General features: G+C 35.7%; 10 protein-coding genes across 10 annotated transcripts; 5 read left to right on the top strand and 5 right to left on the bottom strand.

Annotated features, from left to right (window-relative positions):
- Positions 1-5: 5 nt before the first annotated feature.
- Positions 6-2,200, bottom strand: BX664DRAFT_332082 (uncharacterized protein). Its single transcript, XM_051545259.1, has 5 exons — positions 2,023-2,200; positions 1,829-1,958; positions 1,629-1,686; positions 547-1,543; positions 6-477 (listed from the first exon to the last, which is right to left on the bottom strand). The coding sequence occupies exons 1-5, from the start codon at positions 2,088-2,090 to the stop codon at positions 78-80; spliced, it is 1,653 nt and encodes a 550-aa protein (XP_051399905.1). The 5' UTR covers positions 2,091-2,200; the 3' UTR covers positions 6-77.
- A 64-nt stretch (positions 2,201-2,264) lies between these two features.
- On the top strand, positions 2,265-3,101 carry BX664DRAFT_332080 (uncharacterized protein). Its single transcript, XM_051545258.1, has one exon. It carries the CDS (start codon positions 2,634-2,636, stop codon positions 2,955-2,957), a length of 324 nt encoding a protein of 107 aa, XP_051399904.1. The 5' UTR covers positions 2,265-2,633; the 3' UTR covers positions 2,958-3,101.
- Positions 3,102-5,248: 2,147 nt separating this feature from the next.
- BX664DRAFT_332076 (uncharacterized protein) lies at positions 5,249-6,099 on the top strand (the record flags this gene model as incomplete). Its single annotated transcript, XM_051545257.1, has 2 exons — positions 5,249-5,295; positions 5,394-6,099. A coding segment is annotated over exon 2 (277 nt), but the record flags the coding sequence as incomplete, so codon positions are not given.
- Positions 6,100-7,327: 1,228 nt separating this feature from the next.
- BX664DRAFT_332074 (uncharacterized protein) lies at positions 7,328-8,140 on the bottom strand. Its single transcript, XM_051545256.1, has 3 exons — positions 7,808-8,140; positions 7,644-7,743; positions 7,328-7,589 (listed from the first exon to the last, which is right to left on the bottom strand). The coding sequence occupies exons 1-3, from the start codon at positions 7,812-7,814 to the stop codon at positions 7,442-7,444; spliced, it is 255 nt and encodes an 84-aa protein (XP_051399902.1). The 5' UTR covers positions 7,815-8,140; the 3' UTR covers positions 7,328-7,441.
- A 1,072-nt stretch (positions 8,141-9,212) lies between these two features.
- Positions 9,213-9,695, top strand: BX664DRAFT_239354 (uncharacterized protein; the record flags this gene model as incomplete). Its single annotated transcript, XM_051540208.1, has 1 exon — positions 9,213-9,695. A coding segment is annotated over one exon (483 nt), but the record flags the coding sequence as incomplete, so codon positions are not given.
- A 1,159-nt stretch (positions 9,696-10,854) lies between these two features.
- On the bottom strand, positions 10,855-13,715 carry BX664DRAFT_296546 (fork head domain-containing protein; the record flags this gene model as incomplete). The annotated part of the gene is made up of 4 exons (XM_051542208.1): positions 10,855-11,322; positions 12,367-12,542; positions 12,633-12,792; positions 12,961-13,715. The coding sequence occupies 4 exons, from the start codon at positions 13,713-13,715 to the stop codon at positions 10,902-10,904; spliced, it is 1,512 nt and encodes a 503-aa protein (XP_051399900.1). The 3' UTR covers positions 10,855-10,901.
- Positions 13,716-14,042: 327 nt separating this feature from the next.
- BX664DRAFT_296544 (FMN-dependent dehydrogenase-domain-containing protein) lies at positions 14,043-15,972 on the bottom strand. The gene is made up of 6 exons (XM_051542207.1): positions 15,922-15,972; positions 15,511-15,813; positions 15,000-15,458; positions 14,477-14,928; positions 14,342-14,398; positions 14,043-14,259 (listed from the first exon to the last, which is right to left on the bottom strand). Exons 1-6 carry the CDS (start codon positions 15,965-15,967, stop codon positions 14,086-14,088), a joined length of 1,491 nt encoding a protein of 496 aa, XP_051399899.1. The 5' UTR covers positions 15,968-15,972; the 3' UTR covers positions 14,043-14,085.
- Positions 15,973-20,114: 4,142 nt separating this feature from the next.
- Positions 20,115-22,252, bottom strand: BX664DRAFT_332063 (phosphatase PSR1). The gene is made up of 4 exons (XM_051545255.1): positions 21,808-22,252; positions 21,050-21,660; positions 20,810-20,959; positions 20,115-20,700 (listed from the first exon to the last, which is right to left on the bottom strand). The coding sequence occupies exons 1-4, from the start codon at positions 21,911-21,913 to the stop codon at positions 20,374-20,376; spliced, it is 1,194 nt and encodes a 397-aa protein (XP_051399898.1). The 5' UTR covers positions 21,914-22,252; the 3' UTR covers positions 20,115-20,373.
- Positions 22,253-22,463: 211 nt separating this feature from the next.
- Positions 22,464-25,951, top strand: BX664DRAFT_332062 (uncharacterized protein). The gene is made up of 8 exons (XM_051545254.1): positions 22,464-22,793; positions 22,874-22,971; positions 23,071-23,305; positions 23,424-23,489; positions 23,583-23,637; positions 23,742-23,932; positions 24,016-24,786; positions 24,853-25,951. The coding sequence occupies exons 1-8, from the start codon at positions 22,611-22,613 to the stop codon at positions 25,750-25,752; spliced, it is 2,499 nt and encodes an 832-aa protein (XP_051399897.1). The 5' UTR covers positions 22,464-22,610; the 3' UTR covers positions 25,753-25,951.
- Positions 25,952-26,185: 234 nt separating this feature from the next.
- On the top strand, positions 26,186-26,616 carry BX664DRAFT_314298 (uncharacterized protein; the record flags this gene model as incomplete). Its single annotated transcript, XM_051542658.1, has 2 exons — positions 26,186-26,453; positions 26,543-26,616. The coding sequence occupies 2 exons, from the start codon at positions 26,186-26,188 to the stop codon at positions 26,614-26,616; spliced, it is 342 nt and encodes a 113-aa protein (XP_051399896.1).
- Between the last annotated feature and the right edge of the window lie 82 nt (positions 26,617-26,698).

Raw genomic sequence — 26,698 nt, 5'->3', positions numbered from 1 at the left:
AAAAAGAAGATTGAAAGTATATTTATCTTTGTGAAAAAGTTCATTATTTATTCTAAAAATAATAATACTATATCTATTTAAGGACTGAGACGCTTAGGATCGCGAGGGAATAGACTGGTACGGCGAATGTTACCAAGAGCAAGATACAACATTACCACCCGTTCAAGACCAATACCACCACCAGCATGAGGAGGAGCACCAATCTTGAAAGCTTCAATATAAGGTTGAATGGTAGCAATATCAACACCATGGACCTTGGCACGCTCTTCCAAAAAGTCGGGATCATGAATACGTTGAGCACCAGATAAAATTTCCTCACCACGAATGAAAAAGTCATAAGAGTTGGAATAATTAGGATCTTTAGCATCAGGCATGGTGTAGAAAGGTCGAACAGCTAACGGGAACTTGTCCAAAATGTAGAAATCAGTGTGGTATTTTTCCTTTACTAATTTACCCAAGAGCTTTTCGTTGGCAGTGCTATCATCGAAAAAATAAAAAAGTGATTGTTTTAGTAACTTTTATTTTTTTTTGGTTATTTCAGCTTACCTTAAATCTTCATAATCGCCTACTTCAACACCAGCATCACGTAACATTTGGATACCTTCAGCATAAGTTAATCGAAGTGATTTAGGTAAAAATTCAAAGTCTTCAAAGTCATACTGGCGTTTGACAGCTTCAATTTCCGTATTATAACGTTTCTTGAGATTGGTAAAGATGAACACAAATAATTCATCCAATACATCCACTACTTCATGATAATGTTCTTCAAAAGCCATTTCCATATCAAGACCCATGAATTCAGTCATATGTCGATGAGTATTGGAGTCTTCAGCACGGAAAACAGGAGCGATTTCGAACACACGACCGAAATCAGCAGCAATACACATTTGCTTATAAAGTTGAGGAGATTGTGCCAAGAAAGCATCTTGCTTGAAATAAGAGACTTTGAAAACATTTGAACCACCTTCAGAAGCAGTACCGATCATCTTTGGTGTATGGATTTCAATAAATTGACGTTGGATTAAGAATTCACGGAATAAAAGACATACAGCAGATTGTAAACGGAAAATAGCATTGTTAGTAGTAGTACGCAAATCAAGGACACGGTTGTTGAGACGAGTATCCAAGTTGACACGAGATAATTGCGCATTTTCTTCTTTTTCATATTCACTTTCAGGCCGAGAAGCATCTTCAAGAGAGAAAGCAAGACGTTCCTTCACTTCAGACACAAGATAAATCTTTTGGATTGATAACTCGGCATCAGATACAGTACAACTTTTGATTTCTTCCACAGGTTTGACAATGGTGGCTTCCACTAACACAATTGATTCGGCAGGAATACCCACACAGAACTTAACCATTTGTTTACTGATTGTCTTTTCATCGGCTGTGATAATGCCTTGGATAGTAGAAACTCCTTGACGGAATACAAAGAAACACATCTTGCCACCTGTAGGTCGAGATGTATGGACACGAGCACGTACCAAGACTTTTTCACCAGCTCGACTACCTTGAATAGTAACAATATCTTCACGTTTGGCACCTTTACTCAAAAAGTTGTTGGAAAAAAAAAGTTCAATGAATATCCTGTCTATGACACTCTTTTCTTCTTTGTCTCTAAATTTTACCTGTACGCTCTTGAGATTGATTCATGGGAAGTTTGCCATAACGATCAGTGGAGCAATCCTTTAAACAATATGATGGTCAGTTTCGGAGTTAGTTTTTCTTTTTCATTTGAAGATTGGGAGGAACCCTTCCTATTTTTTTTTTTTTTTTTTGAGGCAACCCTTTGACATTACGGTGGGTTTTCATAGATAAATGTACTTACAACCATGTTGGCTTCCTTGGCAGCTTTTTCTTCAGCAAGCTTGGCAGCAGTAGCAGCTTTTCTTTCAGCTTTTTCTTTGGCAGCTTGAAGTTTCTTAAATGCCTTTTTAGAGATAGGCTTACCTTCATCGCTATAAGTACACAAGTTAGATAAATATTAGATTTATCTCTTTGTATTATTTAGTTTTTACGTACTCAAAAAATTCCTCCTTCTTTTCTGCTTCGGGAACGATGGGAACAGCTTCTACTTTGGGTTCAGACATTGTTTGACAATACTGCTTAAAACAAGAATATAAAATAAAAAAATAAAAAACAGACTAGAAAAAAAAATTTTTCTTTCCTATATTTTGCTGCTGAGAGAGTAGCGGAGTCACAATGATTCATTTTAGGGGAAGAGTCATGATTGCTTTCAGTGATAAATTTTTAGCTCCTTGTCATGCAAATACTGTATTTATCATAATAGTTAGGAGAAAAGAATAAATAGTTTGCGGAAGTAAATAAAATAGTTTACATGAGCAAAGAATCAATTTCTTCGCATATGGAGAAAATACCACTGGATCCGATTGTCGCTCTTGCCTCATTCTTCATCGAACAAATTCTGAAATGGCCTTTAAGGCGTATCAAACACACTTGTGGCGGCAAGGAATAGACAAAAAAGAGTGAGAATTCTTTTCTTTTCTTTTTTTCTTTCCTTCTACTTCCCACTCCCCTTCCTGAAAATTTTGTAGATAGTCACACACAGATGATAGTAGTCCCTTGATCTGTGCAAACAAAACCGTCTATAAAACAAAAAGAAATCATTCTTCATGGAGCAGAAGCAATCCTTGGCTGATCATTCTAATCATCATGATCCCATTATTCAGCATTTATACCGCAGCGCAAAGCGCATCCTACAAAACCAGGTTACGGCGGATGAATCAATGGTAAGTTATCTTTTACATGTCGTTGAGGACGCAGAAACACGATATGACAAGACCATAGGTATGCTTGACGACGATGTCCAGGATACCAGCGCGAAAAAACGAACTATCGGTTATATGAAGGAAGGGATGAATTTGTTAAGAACATGCAAGCGCCAATACATATCAAGTCGATCATCATCACCTACACCACTGTCTACCATCTATTAAATTGTGTGTAGATAAAATATGGGACCAGTAATAAGTCAGTGAGATTCTTCTTAGTTTTTTAATTTAAAAGTAAAAAGAAAAGTTGATTCTTATATCTACACTTGAAAAATTTATGTCTATTCTACATCTGTTTGAAAATAAAATTTTTAATCATCATATGTATTAAATACCATAGGTACTTTTTGTTGATGCATTTGAGTAGTTTGAATAATATTCATGATTAATTCCTGTGATGATTGTTTCATGATTAACTCCTGTGATGATTATTTCATGATTAATTCTTGTGATGATTATTACATGGTAAACATATCGACATTCTTTAGGGTGCCGATATTTTGGAGGTACCTCCAATTTTGTGGCGGATTTTAGAGGTACCTCCAGTTTTGTAATGAACTTTAGAGGTACCTTCAAATTTTAGTTCTATTCCCCTTTTCTTCTCTCTTGAGTGTATTTCTCTATTTTACCTTTATTTTTTATTTTATTTTTTTTATCTTATTTTTTACTTTACTTTTCATTTTACTTTTCATTTTATTTTTTATTTTACTTTTGTGTCATATGGTAAGTCTATTCTTATAAATATGTTATTTTATTTTATGTTTATATGGGATTTATATTAACTTGTGATTAGGAATAAAAACCAAGTTCTTTTATTCTCATTAAACAAAGACCAATTTATTTTTGCATACGAGGCGGAACCTTCAACCTAATGACAAGTGGATGCGGCTTAAGGTTTCTTATGGGGATCCTTATTTGGAATCTAGAGGATGAATGATCATCAGTCGTAATGAGGGCAGGTGACGCAGTTGGTGAAGGGTCCACAGAGGCACAAGCAGCCAAGGTGGGCGTAACAGAGGTCAAAACGGGAGATATTGATGGTACCAGGTCAGTCGCCGTGTCAGCAGTCATCTGAGAGAATTTCATCATCACTACATTCGTTTTTCACAGCATCATAACATATGTCATGCTTACCACTGTCTTTTTTGGCTTTCTTATAAATCACCATGGCCGTGTTTTCCTTGGCACCACACAATGGATTCCTCTGTACGTTGTCCAATGTTGTCGACCTTATGCACCTTACCAGAGCTATCACGGAAGTACGACTCAGAAATGAAAACCTTTTTGATTCTTGGACATAATCCTTCCATTCAAAACGAACTGTTCGCCATTGATTTATATAGTTACTTTTGTCTGTCTGTCTGTCTGTCTGTTTACTGGTATTATACCATTTCTCCTGTCGTGCTCATGACAACATGGAACAAATCGGAAGCAACAAGATGAATTGGGAAGCTTGCTATCGTGCTGGCTGTTGCAAAGGTTATTTCAAAAATTATTCCACACTGTGATAGTTGAAGTCTTAAATAAAAAGTAAGTGAGAAGGAGAATAAAGTGAGAAAAAAAGCTAACGCAATAAAAAACTCCCTAACATATAAATGACAGCTGTTACACAAAATGTTGGTTTTAAGATAGATCATTCAGATCTATCTTGTAGACACCACATGATGAATCAATTTTACGTGCCTTAAGACAATCAGACGGTTCTACCTGTGAGAGAAACAAAGCCTTCTGGATTGCAGATAATTTGAAATTACAACCATTTGCATCGCTGGACGACAATCAAGTGGAAGAAATCGCTCTGACCAAGAGTCAGGATCACGGTTTTCGCGTCAAACATGTCACACCTGGCAAGAAACGTGCATGGGATAACAGTCATATATCGACAAATGCAAACTCAACAACGAATATCGAAGCAAGTCTCATGTCAATCCAACATTACGGACCTTACGCACAACACTTATCCACACGATGCTACAAGCAGTTGGACATCAATTCCTGTCAATTATTGAACGACGGCTGGACGTTTTTATCTCAACTACGATATACCTGCGCTCAATTACTTGCCCTTCAATTATTATGAACAAAAACAATGAGGCCGTACTTGTTAACACCGTGGAGGTTTGTGGACGCCAGCATTTCCTTGTCGTCCATCGAGAATGCTTCGCGTGTCGAGGATATTGTTCAAGGACATTGGTTAATAAAAAAAAAATAAATAAAAATCATGCGTATGTCTGAGTTCAATTATTTACTTCTCCTTTTTGTTTCTTTGTTTTTTCTCATCTTCTCTTTTTCTTTCTCTCCTCCTTTTTTCCTTCCTGTTTGTCTTATCTCTTTTGTTCTCCATCATTACAACAATGATACATTAGTTAGTCTCTCCTCATTTAGTTTAAGATATAAATACGTTATTTTATTTCTACAACAGTAAAGAACTATCTGTTACTTTTGGTCAACAACTACTTTTACATTGTTTTATTCCTTCTCATCAAACAACTAATATATTCTCGTAAGCATATATATAGTTACTTCTGTCTTGTCTGTCTGTCTGTTTACTGATATTATACCATTTCTCCTGTCACGTTCTTGACATCGTGAACAAAAAAGAAAAATCAGCATCCTTATCTTTACCACCTGTCACCACCAAATGCCACTACACGTGGGCAACAATTATGACTGACAATGAAGGCGATAAGTCAGTTGTGGGAACCAAGACATTGAACGCATTAATCACATCAAGTCTCCGAATCGATTCCATCTATGAAGCAAGTGTTGAGGAGGATCATCTCGCATTTTGAATTGGACGAAAGTACAGCTTTGACGACGTCAATTTTCTTGGACAGCGATTCGATCAAAAAAGCCAGCAGTTTGGCAAGCAATCGAAATGCAAACAAGGTTGATCGGTTTGATCTGCGATACCAACTTCGCCAATTACGATCAAAGTTTCAATACCTTTTAACGTATCTCCTTTGTCGCGCGTCAAGCATCTTTGCAAATACGGAGAGCATAATTTTACTAGTATTTTATTTTTCATTGATGTGATGAACCATCATATGTGTAGTAATTCATTATGTTAGTTGCCCTGTAATGTTTATAACATTGATATGTATCTTTCTTCATAGTATCAAAAGATCATGAGCATAATAACTTTCAAAGTCCATACTTTTATTTTTTTGTTATCTTTAGATGTGCAGTAATTTCTATTTTCTTTCATTTCTTTCTTTTCTTTGTAATAACTTTAGTTATAGTATATCAATTAGTAATCTTTAGTGGTTATGCTTTTATTCAATAAAACTTTTATTTTTATTCCAACTACTTTGTTACATGTCAAGGTAATTGATTCCATCTTACGATGTATTTTTTATTCTTTATTTGTGAATGCATTCTTTAGTTTTATTTTACGCATATGTTTACGGAATACGGTGACATGATAGGACGTTTGCATTACGATTTTACTAAACTAAAAGATCTGGAAGTTGCAGTGATGGCCTCTATGTACATGAAAAAAAAAGTAGCAAGATGATGACAGCTGGCAAGGATCAAGGTGAAGGACTGGGATCAATTTAAAAAACGAGTTTAGGAAGGATTTCGTATCGTCGGTAGTATAAGACGATTATTGGAACCAGCTAGAATCTATGAAGCAAGGTCAACTGAATTTCTTGAACCTGGAAACTAATGATGATCAAGCAAGCAAACGTATTTTGTCAAGACGTTGAAACCCAAGTTGCTTTTTGAAATAGAGAAGTGCTATCCGGAAAAATACCAAGCGGCAGTATTAGAAGCCAAACGATTAGGAGCCCTATTTGACAAGTACAAGGGACCAGATGGCTCATTGATATTCAGCAGTACACAAGATAAATTAGACAGAAGTGATGGTCATTCTATGGGCGCGTTTCTATCATCATTTTATCACTTTTTTTCTCACCATGAATACTATCGCCAGAAAATAAGCTATTTGTATGTTCTTTATGTGGAATACACTGAATCTAACGTCGCTAATACTCTAAGGTGGTTGATGACTTGAATTATGTTGAAATCCGTCATGCAGAAAATCCTGCATTTCATCATTTCCAGACCACCAAAATTTAACCAAACTTATATAGGCAAGGTTACAGCGGATGATATCGAATAAAACAATACCCGGCTTGATAAAAAAAAAATTGTATGAAAAGGGAAAATAGTGGCAAAAATGAATTCTATTACTCAAAAGGTGTTACGCTTTATAGGCATAATAGATATTACTCAACTGGGGATCAGACATATTTTACATTTATAGTTTAACATGGATTAAACAAAAACAAAGATAAAATTTTATCACCAATCTTAAATGTACTGTAGTATGATGATAGTAGTATTACGTATCACTCACCACGTACATATACATAATACCAACAAAACTTTCTGTGTAGATGCTTTTTTTTTTTTAAGATACTTTGGCAATAAAAAGAAATCTCAGTGACTTGTTCTCGTTTTTGTTTTTTTTTTTTGCTTGTTTTTAACACAATCTATACCAATTTCACACACCTATTCCCTCAACCCATTTTTTTTTAGTTTACCTATACCGAATTTTATACATATATTCATTAAAAAAGGAACCCCAATACAAAAAGAAAAATACATATCCATTAAGAGACAAATTGTACAACATTTTTTCTTTATTTTGATCTTTTGTAAAAGCCTTTTCTACAGCTGAAGGCTTCAAGGGCGCTAGGATCGGATAATAATAGATCACGTTCGTAGATCTTCACTTCAATTTCGTAAGGTAGGTGATCTACTATTATCCTTTGTAAGTTCTTGTGATTTCTATAAATGAAATCGCTAGTTAGTACAGTAAAACAATCTATTTTTTTCTATTACTCAATGAGGCTGCGCAAGTCGTCAACATTGGTCGACAATCCAGCAAAGTCGATGACCACCAAGCACACTTTTTCTGTTACGACCAGATACGAGATGAGATCTAATAAAGGATGTTCATCATCAATACTACTATTATCGCATATAATATTCTACACAAGTTTTACCTTGCATAGTCCCATCTGTATTTGCAATATGATTGTCAATTTCACCAGAAGTTACGTATCTTATGTGGACTACGTAAAGAGCAGAAGAAAGACCATTGACCTTTCGTCAGTTTGATGTGTTTTGGATATGTATATGGAGGCTTTGGAGGTGGTCTACTGTCGACATGTTTGTCATCCCATATTACCCGTATATCTTTGAGTGATGCCTTGTATGTGGGTAACTATTGATTTATAAGAACTGTTGAATGAGCAGTGACTAAGCTGTGATTGTAATTGTTAATTAGCAATGTATTGAGTGACTCATATAAAATATATAGATAGTAAAGAAAGAGGAGATCGCGTATGAATATTTAAAAACTGGATCTATTTTAATACCGCAAGTATTAACCAATCAGACGCGGACGGCAATATATTAGCCAATCATATGAGGACGGCAATTCTGACCAATCAAATCGCTTGACCCTCTTCTTAGTAAATTTTGGCTGGTGCAACGGTTTCGGTTGAATTCATTTCTGAGTTTGATTTTTGCCTATCCAAAGCATTTCTGATATTAGGGTCCTTGAAGTAGTTAGGGACGACATTCTTGTATTTTAGGTTTTCCAGAAGGACACATTTCTGCCATTTATAGATTATTGAAATGCCGTTGTCATTTTCCACGTATCCACGGAGATTAAGCGAAATATGAACCTATATATGGAAATTAAATTGGATTAATCCAAATTTGGAATTGTGTAATAATAAAATACTATATATAGCAATTCAATATTCACAGTCTTTCTCATTCCCATATATGGACGTTTTTATTCGGAAAATACCAAATATGGAATAAGGAAATATAATTCCCATATATGGGTTTAAAGTTGGTCGATACTTCCCGAATAACACGATTCTGAAGGAAATTTATACTGATGATATGAAAATAGAGAATTACTATCTCCAAGTTCCTAAAATTAGCAATAACCCTACCCCTGACTTCAAAGTTCACTAATATCAGAAATGCTTTGGATATAAAACAAAAAAAAAGAGAAATGCTTTGGATAGGCAAAAATCAAACTCAGAAATGAATTCAACCGAAACCGTTGCACCAGCCAAAATTTACTAAGAAGAGGGTCAAGCGATTTGATTGGTCAGAATTGCCGCCCTCATATGATTGGTCAGTATATTGCCGTCCCCATATGATTGGTTAATATATTGCCGTCCGCGTCTGATTGGTTAATACTTGCGGTATTAAAATAGATCCAGTTTTTAAATATTCATACGCGATCTCCTCTTTCTTTACTATCTTTTTACTATCTATAGATTATATGAGTCACTCAATACATTGTTAATTAACAATTACAATCACAGCTTAATCACCGCTCACTCAACAAGTTCTTATAAATATACAACCTATTTTTGATATCTAAAACATAACAGAAGCAAGTTTGGTCAAGATGCTATTCTGGTGATGGCTAACTGGTCTGCCCCAATGACTCGGTATCATGAGCCACTTCGAGGTATTGGTATGCGCCGCATGTTAATGAAGAATGGATTCCCTGTATTTCTGATTGACGAATTCAGAACTTCCCCGTGCTGTCCTGCCTGCCAGAATTATAGCCTCGAAACATTCCATCGTGTCCCCAATCCTCGCCCATATCGACGGCAACAAAATCCCACCGTGATCTGCCATGGTCTCTTAAGATGTACAAATCAAACCTGTGTTGAGGCCATACGATCTAATGGATTTGAGAAAGGATATAGGCTCTGGAATCGCGATCTTGCTGCTGCATTGAACTTCCTCCATATATTGCGTGGCCTTCGTGAAGATGGTGTCATCCCCGCAAGGTTCCGACGTGGTAATGCCCCTGTTGTTCCTGCTCCTTCTGCTCCAGCTTCTTCTACTTCTACTGTTCCTGATGTCATTGATGCTCCTGCTACAGTTGTTACTTCTGATGTCCCCAATGTTCCTTCCCCACCTCCTGCTCATGGAACAAGACGACAACGTGATCATGAAGACATGCCACCCTCTCCTCCTCGTAGTAGACGAAGAAGAAATTAATTTTCCAGGCCGGTTATCGCTTGTGCCTACCCCTAAATGTGGCTGGTTGGTAACCCTGCTAGTCGGTAAGTCAATATTTTTTTTTTTTGAATTGGAAACTAACTTTTTTTTTCAATTCCCTTACACGCAAATTCCCCTCTTGGTACAATGCAAATAACTTTTTTATCACCTGCAAACCATTTTATTCACTACTGCAAATTATTTATTTTTACCCGCTAATTATTACGACAAAAACAGTATTTAAGATTGGTGACCGAATTACCATCATATGTGTAATAATGATTTATCATAATAGCTGCGCTGGAATGTTTGTACATTTGATATGTATCTTCCTTGCCAATTATCATGCACCATGAGCATGATAATTTTCGAAGTCCGTATTTTTTATTTTTGCTATCTTTTAGGTATACAGTAATTTTGCTTTCCTTTTATTTCTTCTTATCTTTATAATGACTTTGATCTTAGTATGTCAATTAGTGATTTATAGTAGTTATACTTTTATTTAATAAAGCTCTTATTTTTATTCCTACTACTTTGTTACATTGTCAATGTAATTGATTCCACCTTCTGATGTATTTTTTCTTATCCTTGATTGTGAAGGCAAATGCTTGGTGTCTCTCCACAAGTCTGATATCTCCTAGTCCCTGACTCTGGCACATCTGCTAATGCCTTTGTTCTTTTTTCAAGACATCAATGAATCGGTACTCTGCTAAGTACTATATGGGAATCTTCCTAGAGGTTAAAGCTTCCTCATGGTTATTCCTGCAATACAGGCTTTCGCTCTGAATAAGATTTTCAATGAATACGAAAGGATAGTTTACAAATTATATCTGAATCTGAATGAAATAGAATATCACATCTTTCTCATACCTTATCCTCCCTTTATAATACTATGATATTGTGTTTCAACGTAGGAAATTAAGGCAGTTGAATAGTGTAGACTTTCCCTTTTCTTCCAATAAAGGTACAAAATACCAAAAAAAAAAAAAAAAAAAAGACTCATCCCATATGTATATAAGAAAAAAAGATTTATTGATTAATGGTAACAAAAACGTATCATAAAGAGCTGTCCTTTGAATCTTCAGCATGTGCATTATTATTTGTTGGGGATGAGATAGTGGTTATGTTGGTAGTATTCGTACTAGAGACTGAGGAGGATATAGTGGCAGTATTTTCCGTACTTGTGGGCGATGCAACATTAGATGAATGTGATGTTGACGAGGACTTGTCTACTTTAACGTTTTGTTGCTGCTGTTGCTGTTGCTGTTGTTGCAGCTTTTGTTGATGATGAGCACGAAGAGCGGCCTGTAAGGTGGCTGACAACTGTGTTTGCAAGGCAGGAGGCAACTGAGCAATAGCTTGCGGTAATAACTGAGCTATGGATGGAGGCAATGGATTACGCACGGGATCTAATAGATGTTGGCGTATGGTATGCTGTAATTGTATTTGCAATTGTGTTTGCATTGGTTGGGCGGAACTTGCATGTGTTGTTGAAGGTGTTGATGTTGCTGGTGGAGAAGGAGCTGCTTGCGATGACGGTTCAGTTTGTTTGTTTGCTGTTGTACTGGTCGCTATCGTAGTGGAAGAAGGGGTAATCAACATGTTATCAATATTAGAAGCTGTAGTTGCTTGATCAGATGATTGAGATGCCGTTGGTGTTATTAATGATGATACTGGTAATGATGCTGGCGATGATGATGATGACGGTGCTGGTAATGATGCTGATAATGACGCTGACGATGACGCTGACGATGACGCTGACGATGATGATGATGATGATGATGATGATGATGATGATGGTGCTGATAATGACGCTGACGATGATGAAGGTGGCAGTGGTAGCAACGACGACGACGATGATGATGATGATGATGATGATGGTGCTGATAATGACGCTGACGATGATGAAGGTGGCAGTGGTAGCAACGACGACGACGATGATGATGATAATGACGTTGTTACTGTTGGTAATGATGACGACAACAAAGATGGTTTTATAGATGAAGGAAAGGATGGTGACATTGATGAAGATTGTGATTGTGGAGGTTGCAATATGGGAGATGAAGGACGTTGGATAGATTCAGGATCCGAGGAAAATGATGATGAAGATATTGTGCTGATATTGATTATCGTTTCTTGATTAGGTGACATGGCTTCTTCATCGGATTTACCAGATTGCTGTTCATCAATTACCGTTGTTGGTAATACACTGGCTAGTTTGCTATCAAAAGACGGTGATGACACTACAGGAGTGGACACTACTTCTGATGTTGCTAAACTGCATGGTTGTTCTAATTTTGGGATAACCAATGTTGTATTTGCTAGTGAATCTGATACCGATGATGACTCATTTTTCTCCAATTCGATCTTCACAAATGTATCCTTCTTTTCTATTGTTGTTGTTGTCGTTGTTACTGGTGGAGTATTCTCTTTTTTGGCCCGTTTCCTAGAAGATTCCAAACATGATTCTTGCCCATTGCCTTTCTCTCCGTCCGTTGTTTGTGTTGTTGTAACGTTTGACTGTGAGTTCTTGGACTGTTGAGGAGAGGCTCGTTTATTACGTTTATAAATCCCATTCAAGAATTGACTTTCAGCATTGGTATCGATCGCCCAAAATGCCCCTTTTCCAGGTTCATTATCATTCCGTGGTACTTTAATAAATGCCTTGTTTAAAGATAGGTTGTGTCGAATTGAATTCTACTCAAAATAAATAATATATCCAGATTTAATACCATAAACGTATTTCAAATAACTGTACTCTTTTTTTTCTTTTTTGTTTATTTTTACCTGCCAACCATTTTGAGTCATTTGATAATAAGGAAAATTTGTAGTGATATAAGCATAAATGCCGCTTAAAGTCATTTTTTTCTCTGAACAAGAATTGATAGCTTGAGCAATCAAAGAGGCGTAAGAATAAGGTGGTTTAACATCCTTATTGTTGAATGAACTTGGATTTGGTGTATTTCGATCATCTACCGTATCTTCTCCAGCTGCTCCTGATATTAAAGGGTGTAAATGTCGTTGATGATGATTCTTTTTGACAGATTTTTGTTGAGAAGAGGAGGATTGATCTGTCATGGACAGTGTGGTTGTAATATCTGATGATGATAAAGACTTTGAAGTATTACATTGTTTTTCCAATTGTTGAGGAGTAGAAATATATCCTCCACCGCCTTCACCACCTTGATCGTCATGATGATGATGATGAGGATGAAGAGCATTATTCCTAGGCAAAGCTGTTTCATCCATTTCCATTAGTCGAGGTAATAAAAATACAAACGCCACTTCGCCAATCTGTATCTTGGTACGATTTTCCAAAGGTACCGTGACTCCACGTTCCACAAACCTTTCGTTCACAAAGGCGCCGTTTTTCCCAAATACCATCATTTCAAAACGCTGCGTGGCGAAGTTATAAAAAAGACGTGCATGCTGTCTGGAAACTGATTTTGTATTGCCCAAAGGAATATCCACATTATCAGGTTTCATCGCCTTTCTGCCCAACGTTACTTGTAATGTTCGAATATAATAACAGAAATCCTCTCCCTCTAGTTTTGCGTATGCTTGCACTGGTACATCTGGATCCTTTGTCTTGTTACTAGTAGTCGGGGTATAGTTGTTACCTCCCTTTTCGTCCACATCGGTTAGCACAGAGGTTGTTCTAGTTGGTGTTACTACAACAGACGAAGTTACTATGGGTGGCGGCGGTGGAGCCGGTGGTGGTGTTATTATAGGTGCTGTTGGAGAAGAAGGCAATGAAGTATTGATAGTAGTAACAGTTGGTGTAGTATTAGTACTGTCGAGTGTTGTTGTGCTGGGTACTTCGCCTGGGATTATGAAGGATGGTGGACAGTGTTTGCCTTCTTCTGACATTGGTATTGTTGTTCCGCCTTCTATATTTGGAGAGGTTGTAGAAGGAAGTTCAATAGATGACATTAATATAATAAGAAAAAAGAACAAAAGACTTTTTTTTTTTTGGAGATAAAAGGAACAAGGAAAAATCCTTTTCGTCGGAAAACGAAAAGCAGTCAATGGCAAAAAAAAAAAAAAAAAAGGTATTTCCTTTTTTGTAATTGGACAGAAAACATCAGACTCATGGGACACAAACAAGACTTTTTAGTTTTGCATTGGAACAATGGGTCTCTCACTTTAACCAGGTTCACGGTATTCAATAAAACTACATATTCAATTTTTAGGTTTGACCTGTAAAAGAAAAAAATTTGATTTATTTTGTATATATAGATTACAACTTGGACAATTTGCCTCTAGGCATCATTTGATCATAAGCATGATGAGCAAGATAATCAGTAGGATTGGCCACATAGTGATCTTTGATGTTACGGATATCTACCATGGAACGAGTAATTTCTTTCAATGTACGAACACCCATCAATCGCATCACCATTTCCAGTTCATTCTAAATAATAATAATAATATCGAAAAAATTAGCGAGATGAATCCTACTTTTTTTTTAGATGAAATGTTTTCTTTTAATTTACCTTGTATAATTGGAGAAGATGATCAACACCTTCAACACCATAAGAAGACATGGCATACTTTGTCAAACAATTAATAAAAAAAAAGTGTCAATCGTGATGAAGTGTCTTTTTTTAAAAAAAAGAAAATGTTCTTACCAAAGCTGGACGACCAATCCCAACGCCTTTTGCACCCAAAGCAATAGCCTTGAAAATGTCACTTCCTCGACGAATACCGCCATCCACATATACTTCAAACCCATTATCCAATAAACATTCAGCACGAAGAGCATCCATCACTTCTGCCAAAATTTCAATGGCAGAGGGAGCAAAATCTAATTGTCTACCACCATGATTAGAAAGTACCACACCTTGACATCCGGCTTTGGCAGCCAAGACAGCATCTTCAGCAGTCTGAACACCTTTGATGAGGATAGGCATTTTAGTAATGGTACGGAACCAGGCAATATCATCCCAGCATAATGAAGGATCGATGAATTGACTGATGGCTCTAGCAGCGCCTTCATTACGGTTAACTTCTGTATGATTGCGTTCGATTTCATCTGGTGCATCTTGATCATATTTTTGTCGCATGTCCTTTTCGCGTCGACCTAAAGTGTATTAAACAGATTTAATCCATTGATATACATATATATATTATCTTTTTTTTTTTTTTGTATACCTAATTGAGGAGCGTCGACAGTGATGAAAAGGCCTTTAATTCCTCTTTTTTCAGCATGTTGGACAAACTTTTTGCTGACCTCTCGATCAGCATTAACGTAAAGTTGTAACCATTGAGATTGTGTTGCAAGTGCAGCATCGACGATTTCATCGAATGAACAAGAAGCAAGAGTGGGAATCATTTGAATGATATTGTTTTTGGCAGCTGCACGAGTCAACACAACTTCTCCTTCAGGATGACCTAATTTTGCAAGAGCTGTAGCAGTGATATAAAGAGGCATATCAACCTTTGTACCGAGCATGGTGGTGGATGTGTCAACATTCTTAACGTTCACCAAGACTCGTGGACGTAACCAAATACGATGGAAAGCATTATGATTTTCTCTCATAGTGATTTCATCATCAGCTCCAGAAGAGTAATATGCCCATGCACCAGGAGAAAGAACATTTCTTGCCACCGCTAAAAAAAAAAAATTGTTATCACAAAATTGCAGTAGAAAAGTAACACTTACATTCAAAATCAAAAGAATTATAGATTTCTTCCAAACGAGGTTTAGAAGCATGAGCCAAACGTGCGCGTTTTTCATCTTCAGTTTCCACTTTTGGCTGTTTGGCTAATAAAGCTTGGTCAACTTCACCAAGGCAAACTTCAGGCGCTAAGAACCGTTCAATGATATCAGGAGGATGAATGGGATCAAATGCACTTGTAGCATCCTGACCTGCGTACTTCAGAATAATCTTTTGTCCTCCAGGATGTTCCGGTAAGAAGCGAGTCAAATCATAAATCTTTCCATGTAAAATAATCCACAGGTCGTCTTTAAAAAAAAAAAAAAAAAAAGAGTTAACATTTTAAAATATCTTTATTCCTTTCCACTGTTAATTAACCACTTAGTCACTTGTTTCCTTTCTTCTAGCATTATTACCTTTTTTGTTGTGTCTAGCTACTTCTTGAGGCGATATGACTTTCATATTATATAGTAGTTCAAAAGAAGAGAGAGTTATAGTTTTTTACTTTTAAGTCTTTTTAAAGAGTTTCCTGAGTTTCAATCTCTAGGTTCATTCATCTTGTCATCTCGACAAGTTCCTGTTTTATCTTCATCTTCCACCAATGATAATTCGCCTCTTTTTCCGTGTGAATTCGAAAAATGTCCGAAGTGGCCAAATAAGAATCTCTTAATACATGATTATCATTTTATTCGACACAAAGAGTAAGACCAAAGATAACAAGTAGTCGGATTTATTTTTAATGATTTTGTGAATTGTGTACACTTTATTCAATAATAATTGACGGAATTCAAAGGATATGATGTCGCAAAAATAGGAAATAAAATATATAGTAAGGATAGAAAAATAGATGACAAAAGAAAAAAAATATAATTGTCGCATAATCAAACAGAGAATATAAGAAAATAGATATCATGAAAAAAAAAGAGCAATCAAAAAAAAAAAAGGTAATCCACCAATTGAGTTCACCAAGTTAACATATAAAAAAAAACAAAATAAAAAATGAGTAATACTTATCCAGATGATATCTTTTTATTCACTTACAATTTAAGCGCGAACGCCTAAACATGTATCGAGATCACTGCAGCAATTTCTCACTGCAGTGAAAGTAGGATGGCGATAATCATCCCGGAAATCGGTGTGTGTGTTTATAGCCTTTTTAAAAAAAATGGGCGACCCCAACCACGCCTAGGCAAATAACGACCGAGGTCAACCCAGAGGGGAAAAGAGCGGATAAGAAGAGAGGCCAGAAAGGAGGACAGACGGAAAAGAAGATTGGCCAAAGGGAAAGGACACGGAAAAAGATGACAAAGGAAGGGACAGGCAAGCCCGAAAGAAGACAGGCAAGCCCAAAGAAAAAAAAAAAAAGAAAAAAAGAATTTGATGAAGTAAAAAAGGACGTTCTTTTATAATAAAACAAGCTCCCTGTAAAAGAAAAAAAGACAAATCACCCCTGTAATTATGCGCTTTTTTAGCTATGAAATCAAAAGGACCCGAGTAAATGGTTTCAAAAAGAAAAAAGGAACTATTATGCAAATTTTGATGTCTATGGGAAAAAAGATCGATCGATTGTATGTTTCAAAAAGAAAAAAAGGAGCTATTATGCAAACTTTAATGTCATCTATGAGAAAAGAGATCCATCGATTGCATGTTTCAGTAATGAAAAAAAAAAGAACTATTATGCAAATTTGCATCTGTCATCTATGGGAAAAGGGAATGATCAATAGTATGTTTCAGTAATGAAAAAAAAGGAACTATTATGCAAATTTTGATGTCATCTATGGGAAAAAAATCCATCGATTGTATGTTTCAGTAATTAAAAAAAAAAGATAAGGACCCGAGTAAATGATTTAAAAAAGAAAAAAGGAACTATTATGCAAATTTGCATCTGTCATCTATGGGAAAAAAGATCAATTGATTGCATGTTTCAGTAATAAAAAAAAGGAACTATTATGCAAATTTGCATCTGTCATCTATGGGAAAAGGGAATGATCAATAGTATGTTTCAGTAATTAAAAAAAGATAAGGACCCGAGTATATGATTTAAAAAAAAAAAAAAAACTATGTTTCAGCGTTTTTGTATTATGTAAAGAATCGATCATTATCTATTCATGCCATCACCCATTCATGCCATCATCCTATTATCCTATCACCCTATCACGTACCAACGTCTAGTCGTACCTATAAAAATATATGTGAAATAAAAAGAATGTATCCAAAATATAATAATACATCAAAAGAAGATTAGAATCAATTACATTGACATGTAACAAAGTAGTTGGAATAAAAATAAAAACTTTATTGAATAAAAGTATAAATACTAACGACTACCAATTGATATACTAAAATTCAATACAAAGAAAAGAAAAGAAAAGAAAGAAAGGAAAAGTAAATCAAAAAAAAAAAATATGAAAGAAAAACGGACTTTGAAAACCACTACTTTCAGGGCAATCATCATGATGAATCAACACTCTAATGATGATCCATTATATCAATAAAGAACTTTGTTTCATTTTTTAATATACTTTTCAAACAAAGTCGCAGTATTTTTTTTTTTTTTTTGTATTTCCATCATCATCACCAACATCGACCCATCATTCTATTATCAATCACCTCTACCGACATCTCTAAAGCGATATCTAAAAGAGTGGTAATGCGACATCCATTTTGGAAAAGTACGATATTTTGTTTAATAACATCACGAAAAGTATTTTCTCGTGACCCGACAAAAAACTTTGAAAACACTGTATATTTCGTTGATTTCATTCGGTAAGCTTGGTTACATGAGTTTTTCTATTCATACTGCATTTTTCCGTTCGGTTAGCAAGTATCAGGATTTTGTTAACGTCAATGGTGATTCACGCCAATCATTTTGCTCGCATACGCCAACTGATTTTCTGACATACGCGAAACCTGGAAAACACGCAGGCGTGAACCCTTTCACATCTATTGATAAAATGTGTTGCTATAGGAACTATTCGACTGTTGAACAAAGCGATTTTCTTTTCTTTTATTTTATTTCTATTGACTTTTGACTAGTAATATATCCTTCATTTAAAAATTTTTTCATTTTTTTCTTTTATTTCAGCTTTCTTTTATTACATGTCAACGATTCCTATTGACGATACTGGGGACAATGTAACCAATGGTCACCATTGGATAGTTGTACGAGTTAATGAAGTGGGTAAGATCAGATTAGGGAGGAAGAGAGAAGAAGGAAAAAAAAAAAGAGATAAAATAGAATTTGGAAATCAAAAGAGTCAGCTTCTGTCAGTTCTGACCGACGAACTCTAGCCTTCACCTTCGACCAAAATTCTTCGATCGGATTAAGGAAGGGAGACCACGGAGGGTGAAGCTCAGTCACCACCGAAGACTTTATGGATTGGCGCGTTGTCCATCGCCAGGTATCGGTCACCTAACCCTTTCAGATCCAAGACATCCATCACGCCACCAAGTCTGATTTGTTTGTTGTATCAGTGTTTTCAGTAGAAATCGTAGAACTATGCTTGTATAAACCAGGGATGCCACGAAATCATCTGTCATATTACCAATCTTCGCAGTCATTTTCTTCGATCCTTTGACTTGGACACGGCAAACTGTCGGTTTTTCTGAGCGTCATGCTGATGATACCTAGTTCACAAATGGCACCTCCAGATCGTAAAGTTGACACCTTTTTGAGTGGGTACCACATACTTGGCAGTCTTCCTTTTGGACATCATCCAAAGCCACGAAGAACGTGCATATTGAATCCAGCTTCATCTATATAGAATCTCTTTGACGAAGCTGTGCCTGGTTGATGTTTTCGATTGTTATACCGTGGATTAATGTAAGGTAGATGTCAAGGTATGCTTTCCAAATATGCACGTAGATAAGTAGCCCAAGTTCAAGAGCCAGGACTAAGATATCATCATATTACTTTTCAGAACGTATTTACTTAGGGCATCTGTTCCTGAAAGATTATCAGGTGATAGAAAACAAAACCTTAAATCTGTAAAAAGACATCTGGTCAGCTTTCGAGTCAGTTTTCTGCTAGCTCCAAATTCTTCGAAACTCGGGTGAGCCACAGTGGCTATGAATTTAAGACGTACAAATTCACCATCTCGCACATGCACACTACAGAAACAAGACATGAAAAAAAGTGAGCGTTCTCTGATATTCCATCGTCGCGACCTGTACACACGAAGAACAAAAAAAAAAAAAAAAACAAACGAAACTTACAGCTTTGGTACACGGTTGTCATTTCTATTGCTCCAAAGGGAAATTTTGTTCTTTCTTTTCTATTGAGCAATTCCATCGGCACGTTTGCGAGTTTGAGTTACGGCGCGACTGACTTTGTGTGATCAGGGTCGTATTTTTGACATATCCACCATTTCCTTTGTTGAGTTTCTGTGTCAAAGACGTGATAAAAAAGAATGGCTTGTTTATCAATACAGATAAACAGAGACAAAACAAAACAGAAATAGACATGCTTATGTACGAACCAATCAGATTTTATTTTAACTCACGACTTTGATTTGTGCGACCCAATTCTTCTATACTGACTCAACCTAAAACTTACTCGATTTTAATCAAGCAAACCAGGTACAAGAAATAGAAAGATATTAAAGTACAAGAAATAATTTGTTTTACTAAAGGAGATTGTATTTACATTTTAGAACCATGATTGATGATAAAACACAAACTGAAGGTAAGGAAAGAAAAATAAGAGGAGGGGATGAAAATCTAACTGAGAAAAAGAATATCGTTTGGATATGTAGTCAAAGAAAAAAAAAAGTGGAAGGGTATGAAGTAAGTGACCACAAAAACGATAAAGAAAGAGAGAAGAGATAGAGAAAGACAAGATTAACCAATCTTTTCTTATAAAAAAAGAACTACATGCTGGGGAAGTTGGTATCAAGGGCATTATTCAAGACTAAGGTAACGTCATCAACCGATGTCAGGTCATTCAAAAAAGCAACCAAGTCAATGAGTTCAGTATCATGAGGATCATTGAACCAAGTTGATACTGGTACCGCATTGGCATTGTGAAAGATATAACTTGCTGGAGAATTGTCTAAAATCATGGTAGAGGCCAAATCTCGATTCAAATGAGATAAATCTTTAACATAAGTACCTTTATGATTATAGCAGGATTCTCGGAATAATCGATGTTTCACCACTTTATGTTTGTCCAACATATCTAATACTGGATCAGCGTACTAAAAAAAAAAAAAAAAAAAAAAAAAAAAAAAAAAAAAAAAGAAAGGGAAAAAAGAACATTTTTTGTTAATTACACACATAATACATATTACAACAAGAATGATTTACCTTTGATAAACTGGCTGTGAAGACAACGATTTCATATAATTCTCCCATTTTACGCATGAATTCATCTACACCAGGTCTTTTCAAGACATATACATTATGGTATTGATTATCGATTTCCACTGGTACTATGAAATCGGGATTGGGTATCATCTAAAAAGCAAAGAAGGAAGAATCAATATATGTATGCACATGTACCTCAACCAATTATGTATTTCTTTTTTCTTTTTTATGACTTTTTACCTTAAAAGAGCTGTGTACCAGAGTTTCATCCAGATCTAATACAAGGCATTTTCTACCAATATCTTCAGGAAGTAAAGGAGGTAAAAGTTGAATGGTTGGTGCTTGAAAAGGGGATGCTGGTGGTGGAGCTGTAGCAGGAGTTGCCGACGTCACCTCATCTTGATCAGGCTCTGTATGGATTAACTGGTCTGGCTGTGTAATAATTTTAGGTACTTGTGGTTTAGAGGACGCCAAAGGAGAAGTAGTTAGAGTGGTAGATATCAATTGTTTTTCTGATGGTGATGGGACATCTGGTCGGTTATCAAAGGAAGAAGAGGATGATAAAGATGAAGACATAGAGTTTTCTTTTTCTTCTTTTGACGTCTCTACTTCATGTTCCTGTTGTTTCTCTGTTTTAGAGTTGCTATTGTGTAGTTGTTGTCGATCATGTCTCTGTCGTTTCCCAATGATGGAAGATGACTTGTCATTATTATCTAAAATGGAAGCTGACGACGTACAACATAATAAAAGTGATATAAAGCTTCCTTTTCCAATAGAAGCTTTAAGCGATGAAGTACGGGAACCAGATCGGCTACCTCCCGATGGCAAAGGTGACTTTAAGTATTCAGGATCTTTTGAAAGATAACAGAAAAAAAAAAGGTACGTAAGCCATGGTTATCAAAAGCGTTAGTAAAATAAAGCTTATTATATTTGTTTGTCTTGTGTATATATAATATAATGAAGACAATTTATGTTTTTTTTTTTTTATTTTCTTTTACTTTTGGATGTGGTCAACTGATGAGGAGCAACTTGAGTCAAATGAATATTATTACTGGACTTTGATGAACTATTGTCTTCCAAAAAAGAGGAATGAGTTTGAGACATGAAGACGAGGTAAGAGAAGAAAACAAAAAAAGGTGAAGGTTTGGAAGGAAAAAGAGAAAGGAGATGATATTGAAGATAATGTGTGTAAGAAAAATAAATAAAGTGTTTTGGTAATATATTGGATTTTCCCTCATAAATTTTGCGCTTTTGAATTTTTTTTTTTTTTTATAAACCCCTTTTGTGGGGGCGGGATAAAAGTGGTGTTGTTATCTTGAGTGTATCTCCAAGTAAATTTAGATGAGCTCGTACACTTTATTACTACGCCGCAAAAAGAAAGAGAGAATAAGAGAGAGAGAGAGAGAGAGAGTGAGGGAGAAAGTGGGGGAAAGTACTTACTACAGAAAAACCCTTGTTAACCAGTAAAACTCCTTTAGCTAGAGGTCATCAATTAAATACAAAAAAAAAAAAAAAAAAAACCTTGGGAATGTAACGAAACCCATTGGTCAATTCAATTGAGCTCCGGCACAAATATATTACAAACAACTTTTTCTTTTGTTTTCTCCTCATCTTTTTGAACCAGTTTTTATTTTGTTAGGTGAGTTTTTTTTTTTTTTTTTGTGTGTGTGTGTTTTGAAGTTTGTGTGTACCCTTCCGTTTCTATTACTTTCTGACTTGCAAAAAAAAAAAAGCATAAAGCAACTAAACTTTTTTTTTCCTCCTCATGTCAAAAAACGAAACTTTCATATGTTGATAAAGTATGACAGAAGATGGCTTGACCAAGGACTTTTTACGGAATAATAGAACTTTTGCCTCCATCTCACAATTCTTCCATACTTTTCAATCTGCTTTCCGACCTTGGCCGAACTATACAGAAGCTCACTGGTCCGTTGTACACCAACCTGATAATAAACGAGATGACTCCTATGTTTTTTCAACAGAGGTAAAAATAACATACTCTTTATACCATAGACTTGTATCTTTTCTTTATTGAAATAACATACTATCTTTTCTTTTTTTAAGGACCTGGAGAATATGTTTGTAGATCCAAGTCTACGATATCAATTAGAGGAACTCATTATTCGATTGCTTCGTTTCTTGACTCGTAACCGTTTTCTAAAGTGAGTATGACCTTTTTTTTTTTAATTACTATGGAAACCGACAAACGAAAGAGCATTTAAGAAGAAAGGATATCTAACTTGCTTTCTTTTATACCCTAGTTCTTCCACCTGGCAAGAATACTTTTCGCGCGAGTTTGATCGACGTGAAAGTGATCAAGTTAATCCATTTCATGCAAAAGAAGAAGAGAAACAAGAATCATCTGCCAATACAGACTCAATTGATCAACAAGACATACATGACCAAAAATCTGTTTCTCAACCTACCAAAGCCATTTTATCATTTTTTGACCTTCCTATCGAAACCAGACTTTCTTTATTAAATACTTTATGTGAGGTATAGTTTACGTATATAAACAAAACCTGAAAACTAGTATGAAACTTTGTACAACCTGAAGATATCGGAATAATATGAATACACCCTCATGTTTTATTATCTCTTTTTTTTTCGATAGTGGCAACTAGCTGATCCAGAACGATTACGAGAGCACTTGGATAATGAAAATGAAGCAATCCAATGGGTAAGAGCTTGTAAATAGATGCTCATGGAATATGATTGATTGGTAGTTGTGGTATATGCTGATTCCCCCCTTTTTTTCTTTTGTTTCTGATAGAGGGTGGATCCAATTGGTTTTGATGCCAAGGGAAATACGTTCTGGTTATTTGATGGTAAAACTAAAAAAAAAAATTAATGAATGAGGTCATTATACTCAATCATCGCGATATATATATATATATATATATATATTTCAATTCGTTACTATTTCGATTAGATAATCGACTTTATAGAGAATCCAATCGCAAAAAGAAAAGATCGAAGAAGAATCAAAAAAAGAAACACCTAATATCCGGTACGCGACGTAACATGCGACGAAGCACTAGAATATCAACAACAGCATCCGAGAAGGAAGAGGAGAAAGAGGAAGATACATCTGATGATGAAGACTGGACTCCTTGGAAAATGGTAAAACCAAAAGAATGGATTAATCAATAAAAGAAAAAAAATAAATTGAACGAGAAATTTTAAAAATTGAATATATTTGATAGGTATGTATGACTGCAGCGGAATGGCAACACTTTCCTGAAAAATATGCCAAAAGCAATCATGTTCAAGAACAGGAATTTCATCATCTTCTAGTAGAGGATGTATTACCTAAAGTGCTTCCTGTAGTTGAAGAGCATGAAAAGAACCGGAAGAAACAAGAGGCACTCTTATCTCGAAAAAGAAGTTCAAGGATATTGGTACGAGAATTGGAAGCTCTAGAACAACAACAAGTTGATTCTAATTACTCAAGAGGTGCTACACAACAGGAACCATTATCAAGACTTGAAAAGAAACGACTACAAAGGGAAATGGAGCAGAAAAAACAGCAAGCACAAGCACGAGAAGAAAGAGCATTATATCGCGAACAAAGGTTACAGGAGAAGGAGATGGCTGCGGAAAAGGCACGTCTTGAACGAGAACGTCGCTTAGCACGACGCCGTGGCGATTCACCCACACTAGATCTCGGTTTCAGTGCTAATGGTAATGATCATAACCGATTATTCCAGGATACTGCCTTGACGAATCCTTGGCATCAACAACAACAACAACAACATGAACTCAAGGTGACATTGACGGTTAACAGGAATCACAAGACAAAAATCTCTACAAAGACGACAAAGAAATCCAAAAAAGGCACAAATCATGATAAGAATAGTAAAGATACACTTGGAAAACGAAAGAGAGGACGAAAACCTAAAATTCAACAAAAGGCTAAACAAGAAGAGGAAAGTTGGATTTTCAATTGCTCCTGTGGTGTACATGGAATTGATTTGGTAATATATATATATAAAAGAAAACAAGCGAAATTTAATTAGTAACCTTATTAACCTTTACTTTAGGATGATGGAACGCCAATGATCGCTTGTGAAAAATGCAATGAATGGAAACATATCCAATGTCTAAGAGAGTCGGGTCAAGTGGATGATCGATTGATGTCATTTGATGACTTTATATTCATCTGTAGACGATGCACAGAAGAGGAGAAAGCTGATGTTGAAATAGAGGATACAACTGATGAGAGTCTCATCACAGCAAGAATAAAAAAAGCAATGACAGCTCATGAACATGATTCTCTCCCCAGTTCATCAAGTACAACAGAAATCAAGTCAGCATTTACTTCTACTCACCCAAGTCAAATGGAACAAGAAGACCATCCATCTCGGTTCATGTCGAATTCTGCTTTGCCATCTACCATTACTCACTTTCCTTACGAATACCATCAGCCTGGTACTATCTCTACTGGGTATGCGCATACATTACAATCTTCTGAACGACATGGTTTACAGCAACCAGTCCATACATCGACAGCGCCAACAATTATGCCGACACAACGACAGTATCATTCTGAAAATAGATTACCTCCTTTAAATCCAACAAATGGTAACCATAGCCAGTATCCTCTTCACCAACCACAGGCACCCTTGATTGCTACAGCAAATCGTTCTGATGTCAATGCTATAAAGGAACAACAACAGCTTACCCCTCCAACTTTACTACCATCTATCAATGCTAATCAGGCACTTCACCAGGAAGAACAAAAGAAGCATACTATCCCTGATAGCAGGACTCAATCAATTCCATCAGTGCCACTGGCTGTATCCTCATCATCGGTACCCATTCCTCTCAATTCTGTATCCCCATCTCCAGTGTCTAATAATAATGACGATGCTTTACACACTATTACCCCTCCTCCTCCTACGACTATTTCCGATAGTATGTTTCGAAAAATTAGCAAGTAAATGATATTGAAAAATATAAAAGAAAACAAATAAATAAAAAGCGAAGATAATATTTCTTTGAAAATTTAGAATTTCCTCTTGTTACAAAAATAAAGATGTTACTATGGAAGCAAAAACCAAAAGGCGGTATTTTTAGTAGTATTTTTTTTCCTGTTTATGGCTAATACATCCAAATTTGTAAAAAAAAAAAAAAAAAAAATCGGGGAACTTTTGATCAGCACTTAAAAACATCACACTCTTCTGACAATGTTAATGCCAAAAATAGCATGCTTCCTCAATTAGATTTAAACTTTAAACAGATCACTAAAAACAATGTGATATCCCACATTATAGCAAGATAATAATAAAAATAGAAATGCCCAATTATTATATAAATCAAGGCATTTTAATAAGCAACCATTGCTATTTTTTTTGGGAAGATTTTGCTTTGAACATGACTCACTCTATTCTTCTTTTAGTTCTCGCTCTTGTTACAATGGTCATGGCGATTGACTATCGTTTGGATTTCAAACCGCGTAGTGGTCAATCCCCTGATCAATTCTGCATTCAGTGGAATACTACTTGTTCCCATGTTGTACAGCACCACAATGCCAATGCTCAAGCTCGCCAGATTTGCGAACCCGTACCTACAAAAGGCATTGCTCATGCTTTTTGTAACGCTTTTTATGATAATAAGGTCACGCAGTACGCTACCGAAGTCGGTAAAGATTTGAAAGCTACTCAAGTATAGTGCGGTCTTTATCTTGAAATTCAACTTGAAAAAAATTAGTAATCTTTTCATCAATAAAAGAAAATGCCAGATCTCCACAGATCATTTTGAAATTAGTCTTTTGCACTGGAAAAGAGTCGTTAAGGTTCAGATAGATCAGAATTTTTCTGATTTATTTATATGAGGAATATATACGAAGAAAGGTTCATCATTATTAAATGATATCACCTGAATGCT

Source organism: Halteromyces radiatus, assembly GCF_025201355.1.
Source record: "Halteromyces radiatus strain CBS 162.75 chromosome Unknown BX664scaffold_4, whole genome shotgun sequence".
NCBI lineage: Eukaryota > Fungi > Mucoromycota > Mucoromycetes > Mucorales > Cunninghamellaceae > Halteromyces > Halteromyces radiatus.
This window is presented reverse-complemented; position numbering and strand designations above follow the sequence as displayed.

Coding starts and splice junctions, on each gene's coding strand:
- BX664DRAFT_332080 (XM_051545258.1), top strand. CDS start 2,634: ATGGAGCAGAAGCAATCCTTGGCTGATCATTCTAATCATCATGATCCC.
- BX664DRAFT_332063 (XM_051545255.1), bottom strand. CDS start 21,913: ATGTCTCAAACTCATTCCTCTTTTTTGGAAGACAATAGTTCATCAAAG. Junction 21,661..21,807: donor TCAGTTGACCACATCCAAAA/GTAAAAGAAAAT, acceptor ATCTTTCAAAAG/ATCCTGAATACTTAAAGTCA. Junction 20,701..20,809: donor TCACAGCCAGTTTATCAAAG/GTAAATCATTCT, acceptor TTTTTTTTTTAG/TACGCTGATCCAGTATTAGA.
- BX664DRAFT_296544 (XM_051542207.1), bottom strand. CDS start 15,967: ATGAAAGTCATATCGCCTCAAGAAGTAGCTAGACACAACAAAAAAG. Junction 15,814..15,921: donor AGCTAGACACAACAAAAAAG/GTAATAATGCTA, acceptor TTTTTTTTAAAG/ACGACCTGTGGATTATTTTA. Junction 15,459..15,510: donor TAATTCTTTTGATTTTGAAT/GTAAGTGTTACT, acceptor TTTTTTTTTTAG/CGGTGGCAAGAAATGTTCTT.
- BX664DRAFT_332062 (XM_051545254.1), top strand. CDS start 22,611: ATGACAGAAGATGGCTTGACCAAGGACTTTTTACGGAATAATAGAACT. Junction 22,794..22,873: donor CCTATGTTTTTTCAACAGAG/GTAAAAATAACA, acceptor TCTTTTTTTAAG/GACCTGGAGAATATGTTTGT. Junction 23,490..23,582: donor AAAATGAAGCAATCCAATGG/GTAAGAGCTTGT, acceptor TGTTTCTGATAG/AGGGTGGATCCAATTGGTTT.
- BX664DRAFT_332082 (XM_051545259.1), bottom strand. CDS start 2,090: ATGTCTGAACCCAAAGTAGAAGCTGTTCCCATCGTTCCCGAAGCAGAA. Junction 1,959..2,022: donor AAGAAGGAGGAATTTTTTGA/GTACGTAAAAAC, acceptor GTGTACTTATAG/CGATGAAGGTAAGCCTATCT. Junction 1,687..1,828: donor CCAAGGAAGCCAACATGGTT/GTAAGTACATTT, acceptor TATTGTTTAAAG/GATTGCTCCACTGATCGTTA.
- BX664DRAFT_332074 (XM_051545256.1), bottom strand. Junction 7,590..7,643: donor GACTTGCGCAGCCTCATTGA/GTAATAGAAAAA, acceptor TTTCATTTATAG/AAATCACAAGAACTTACAAA.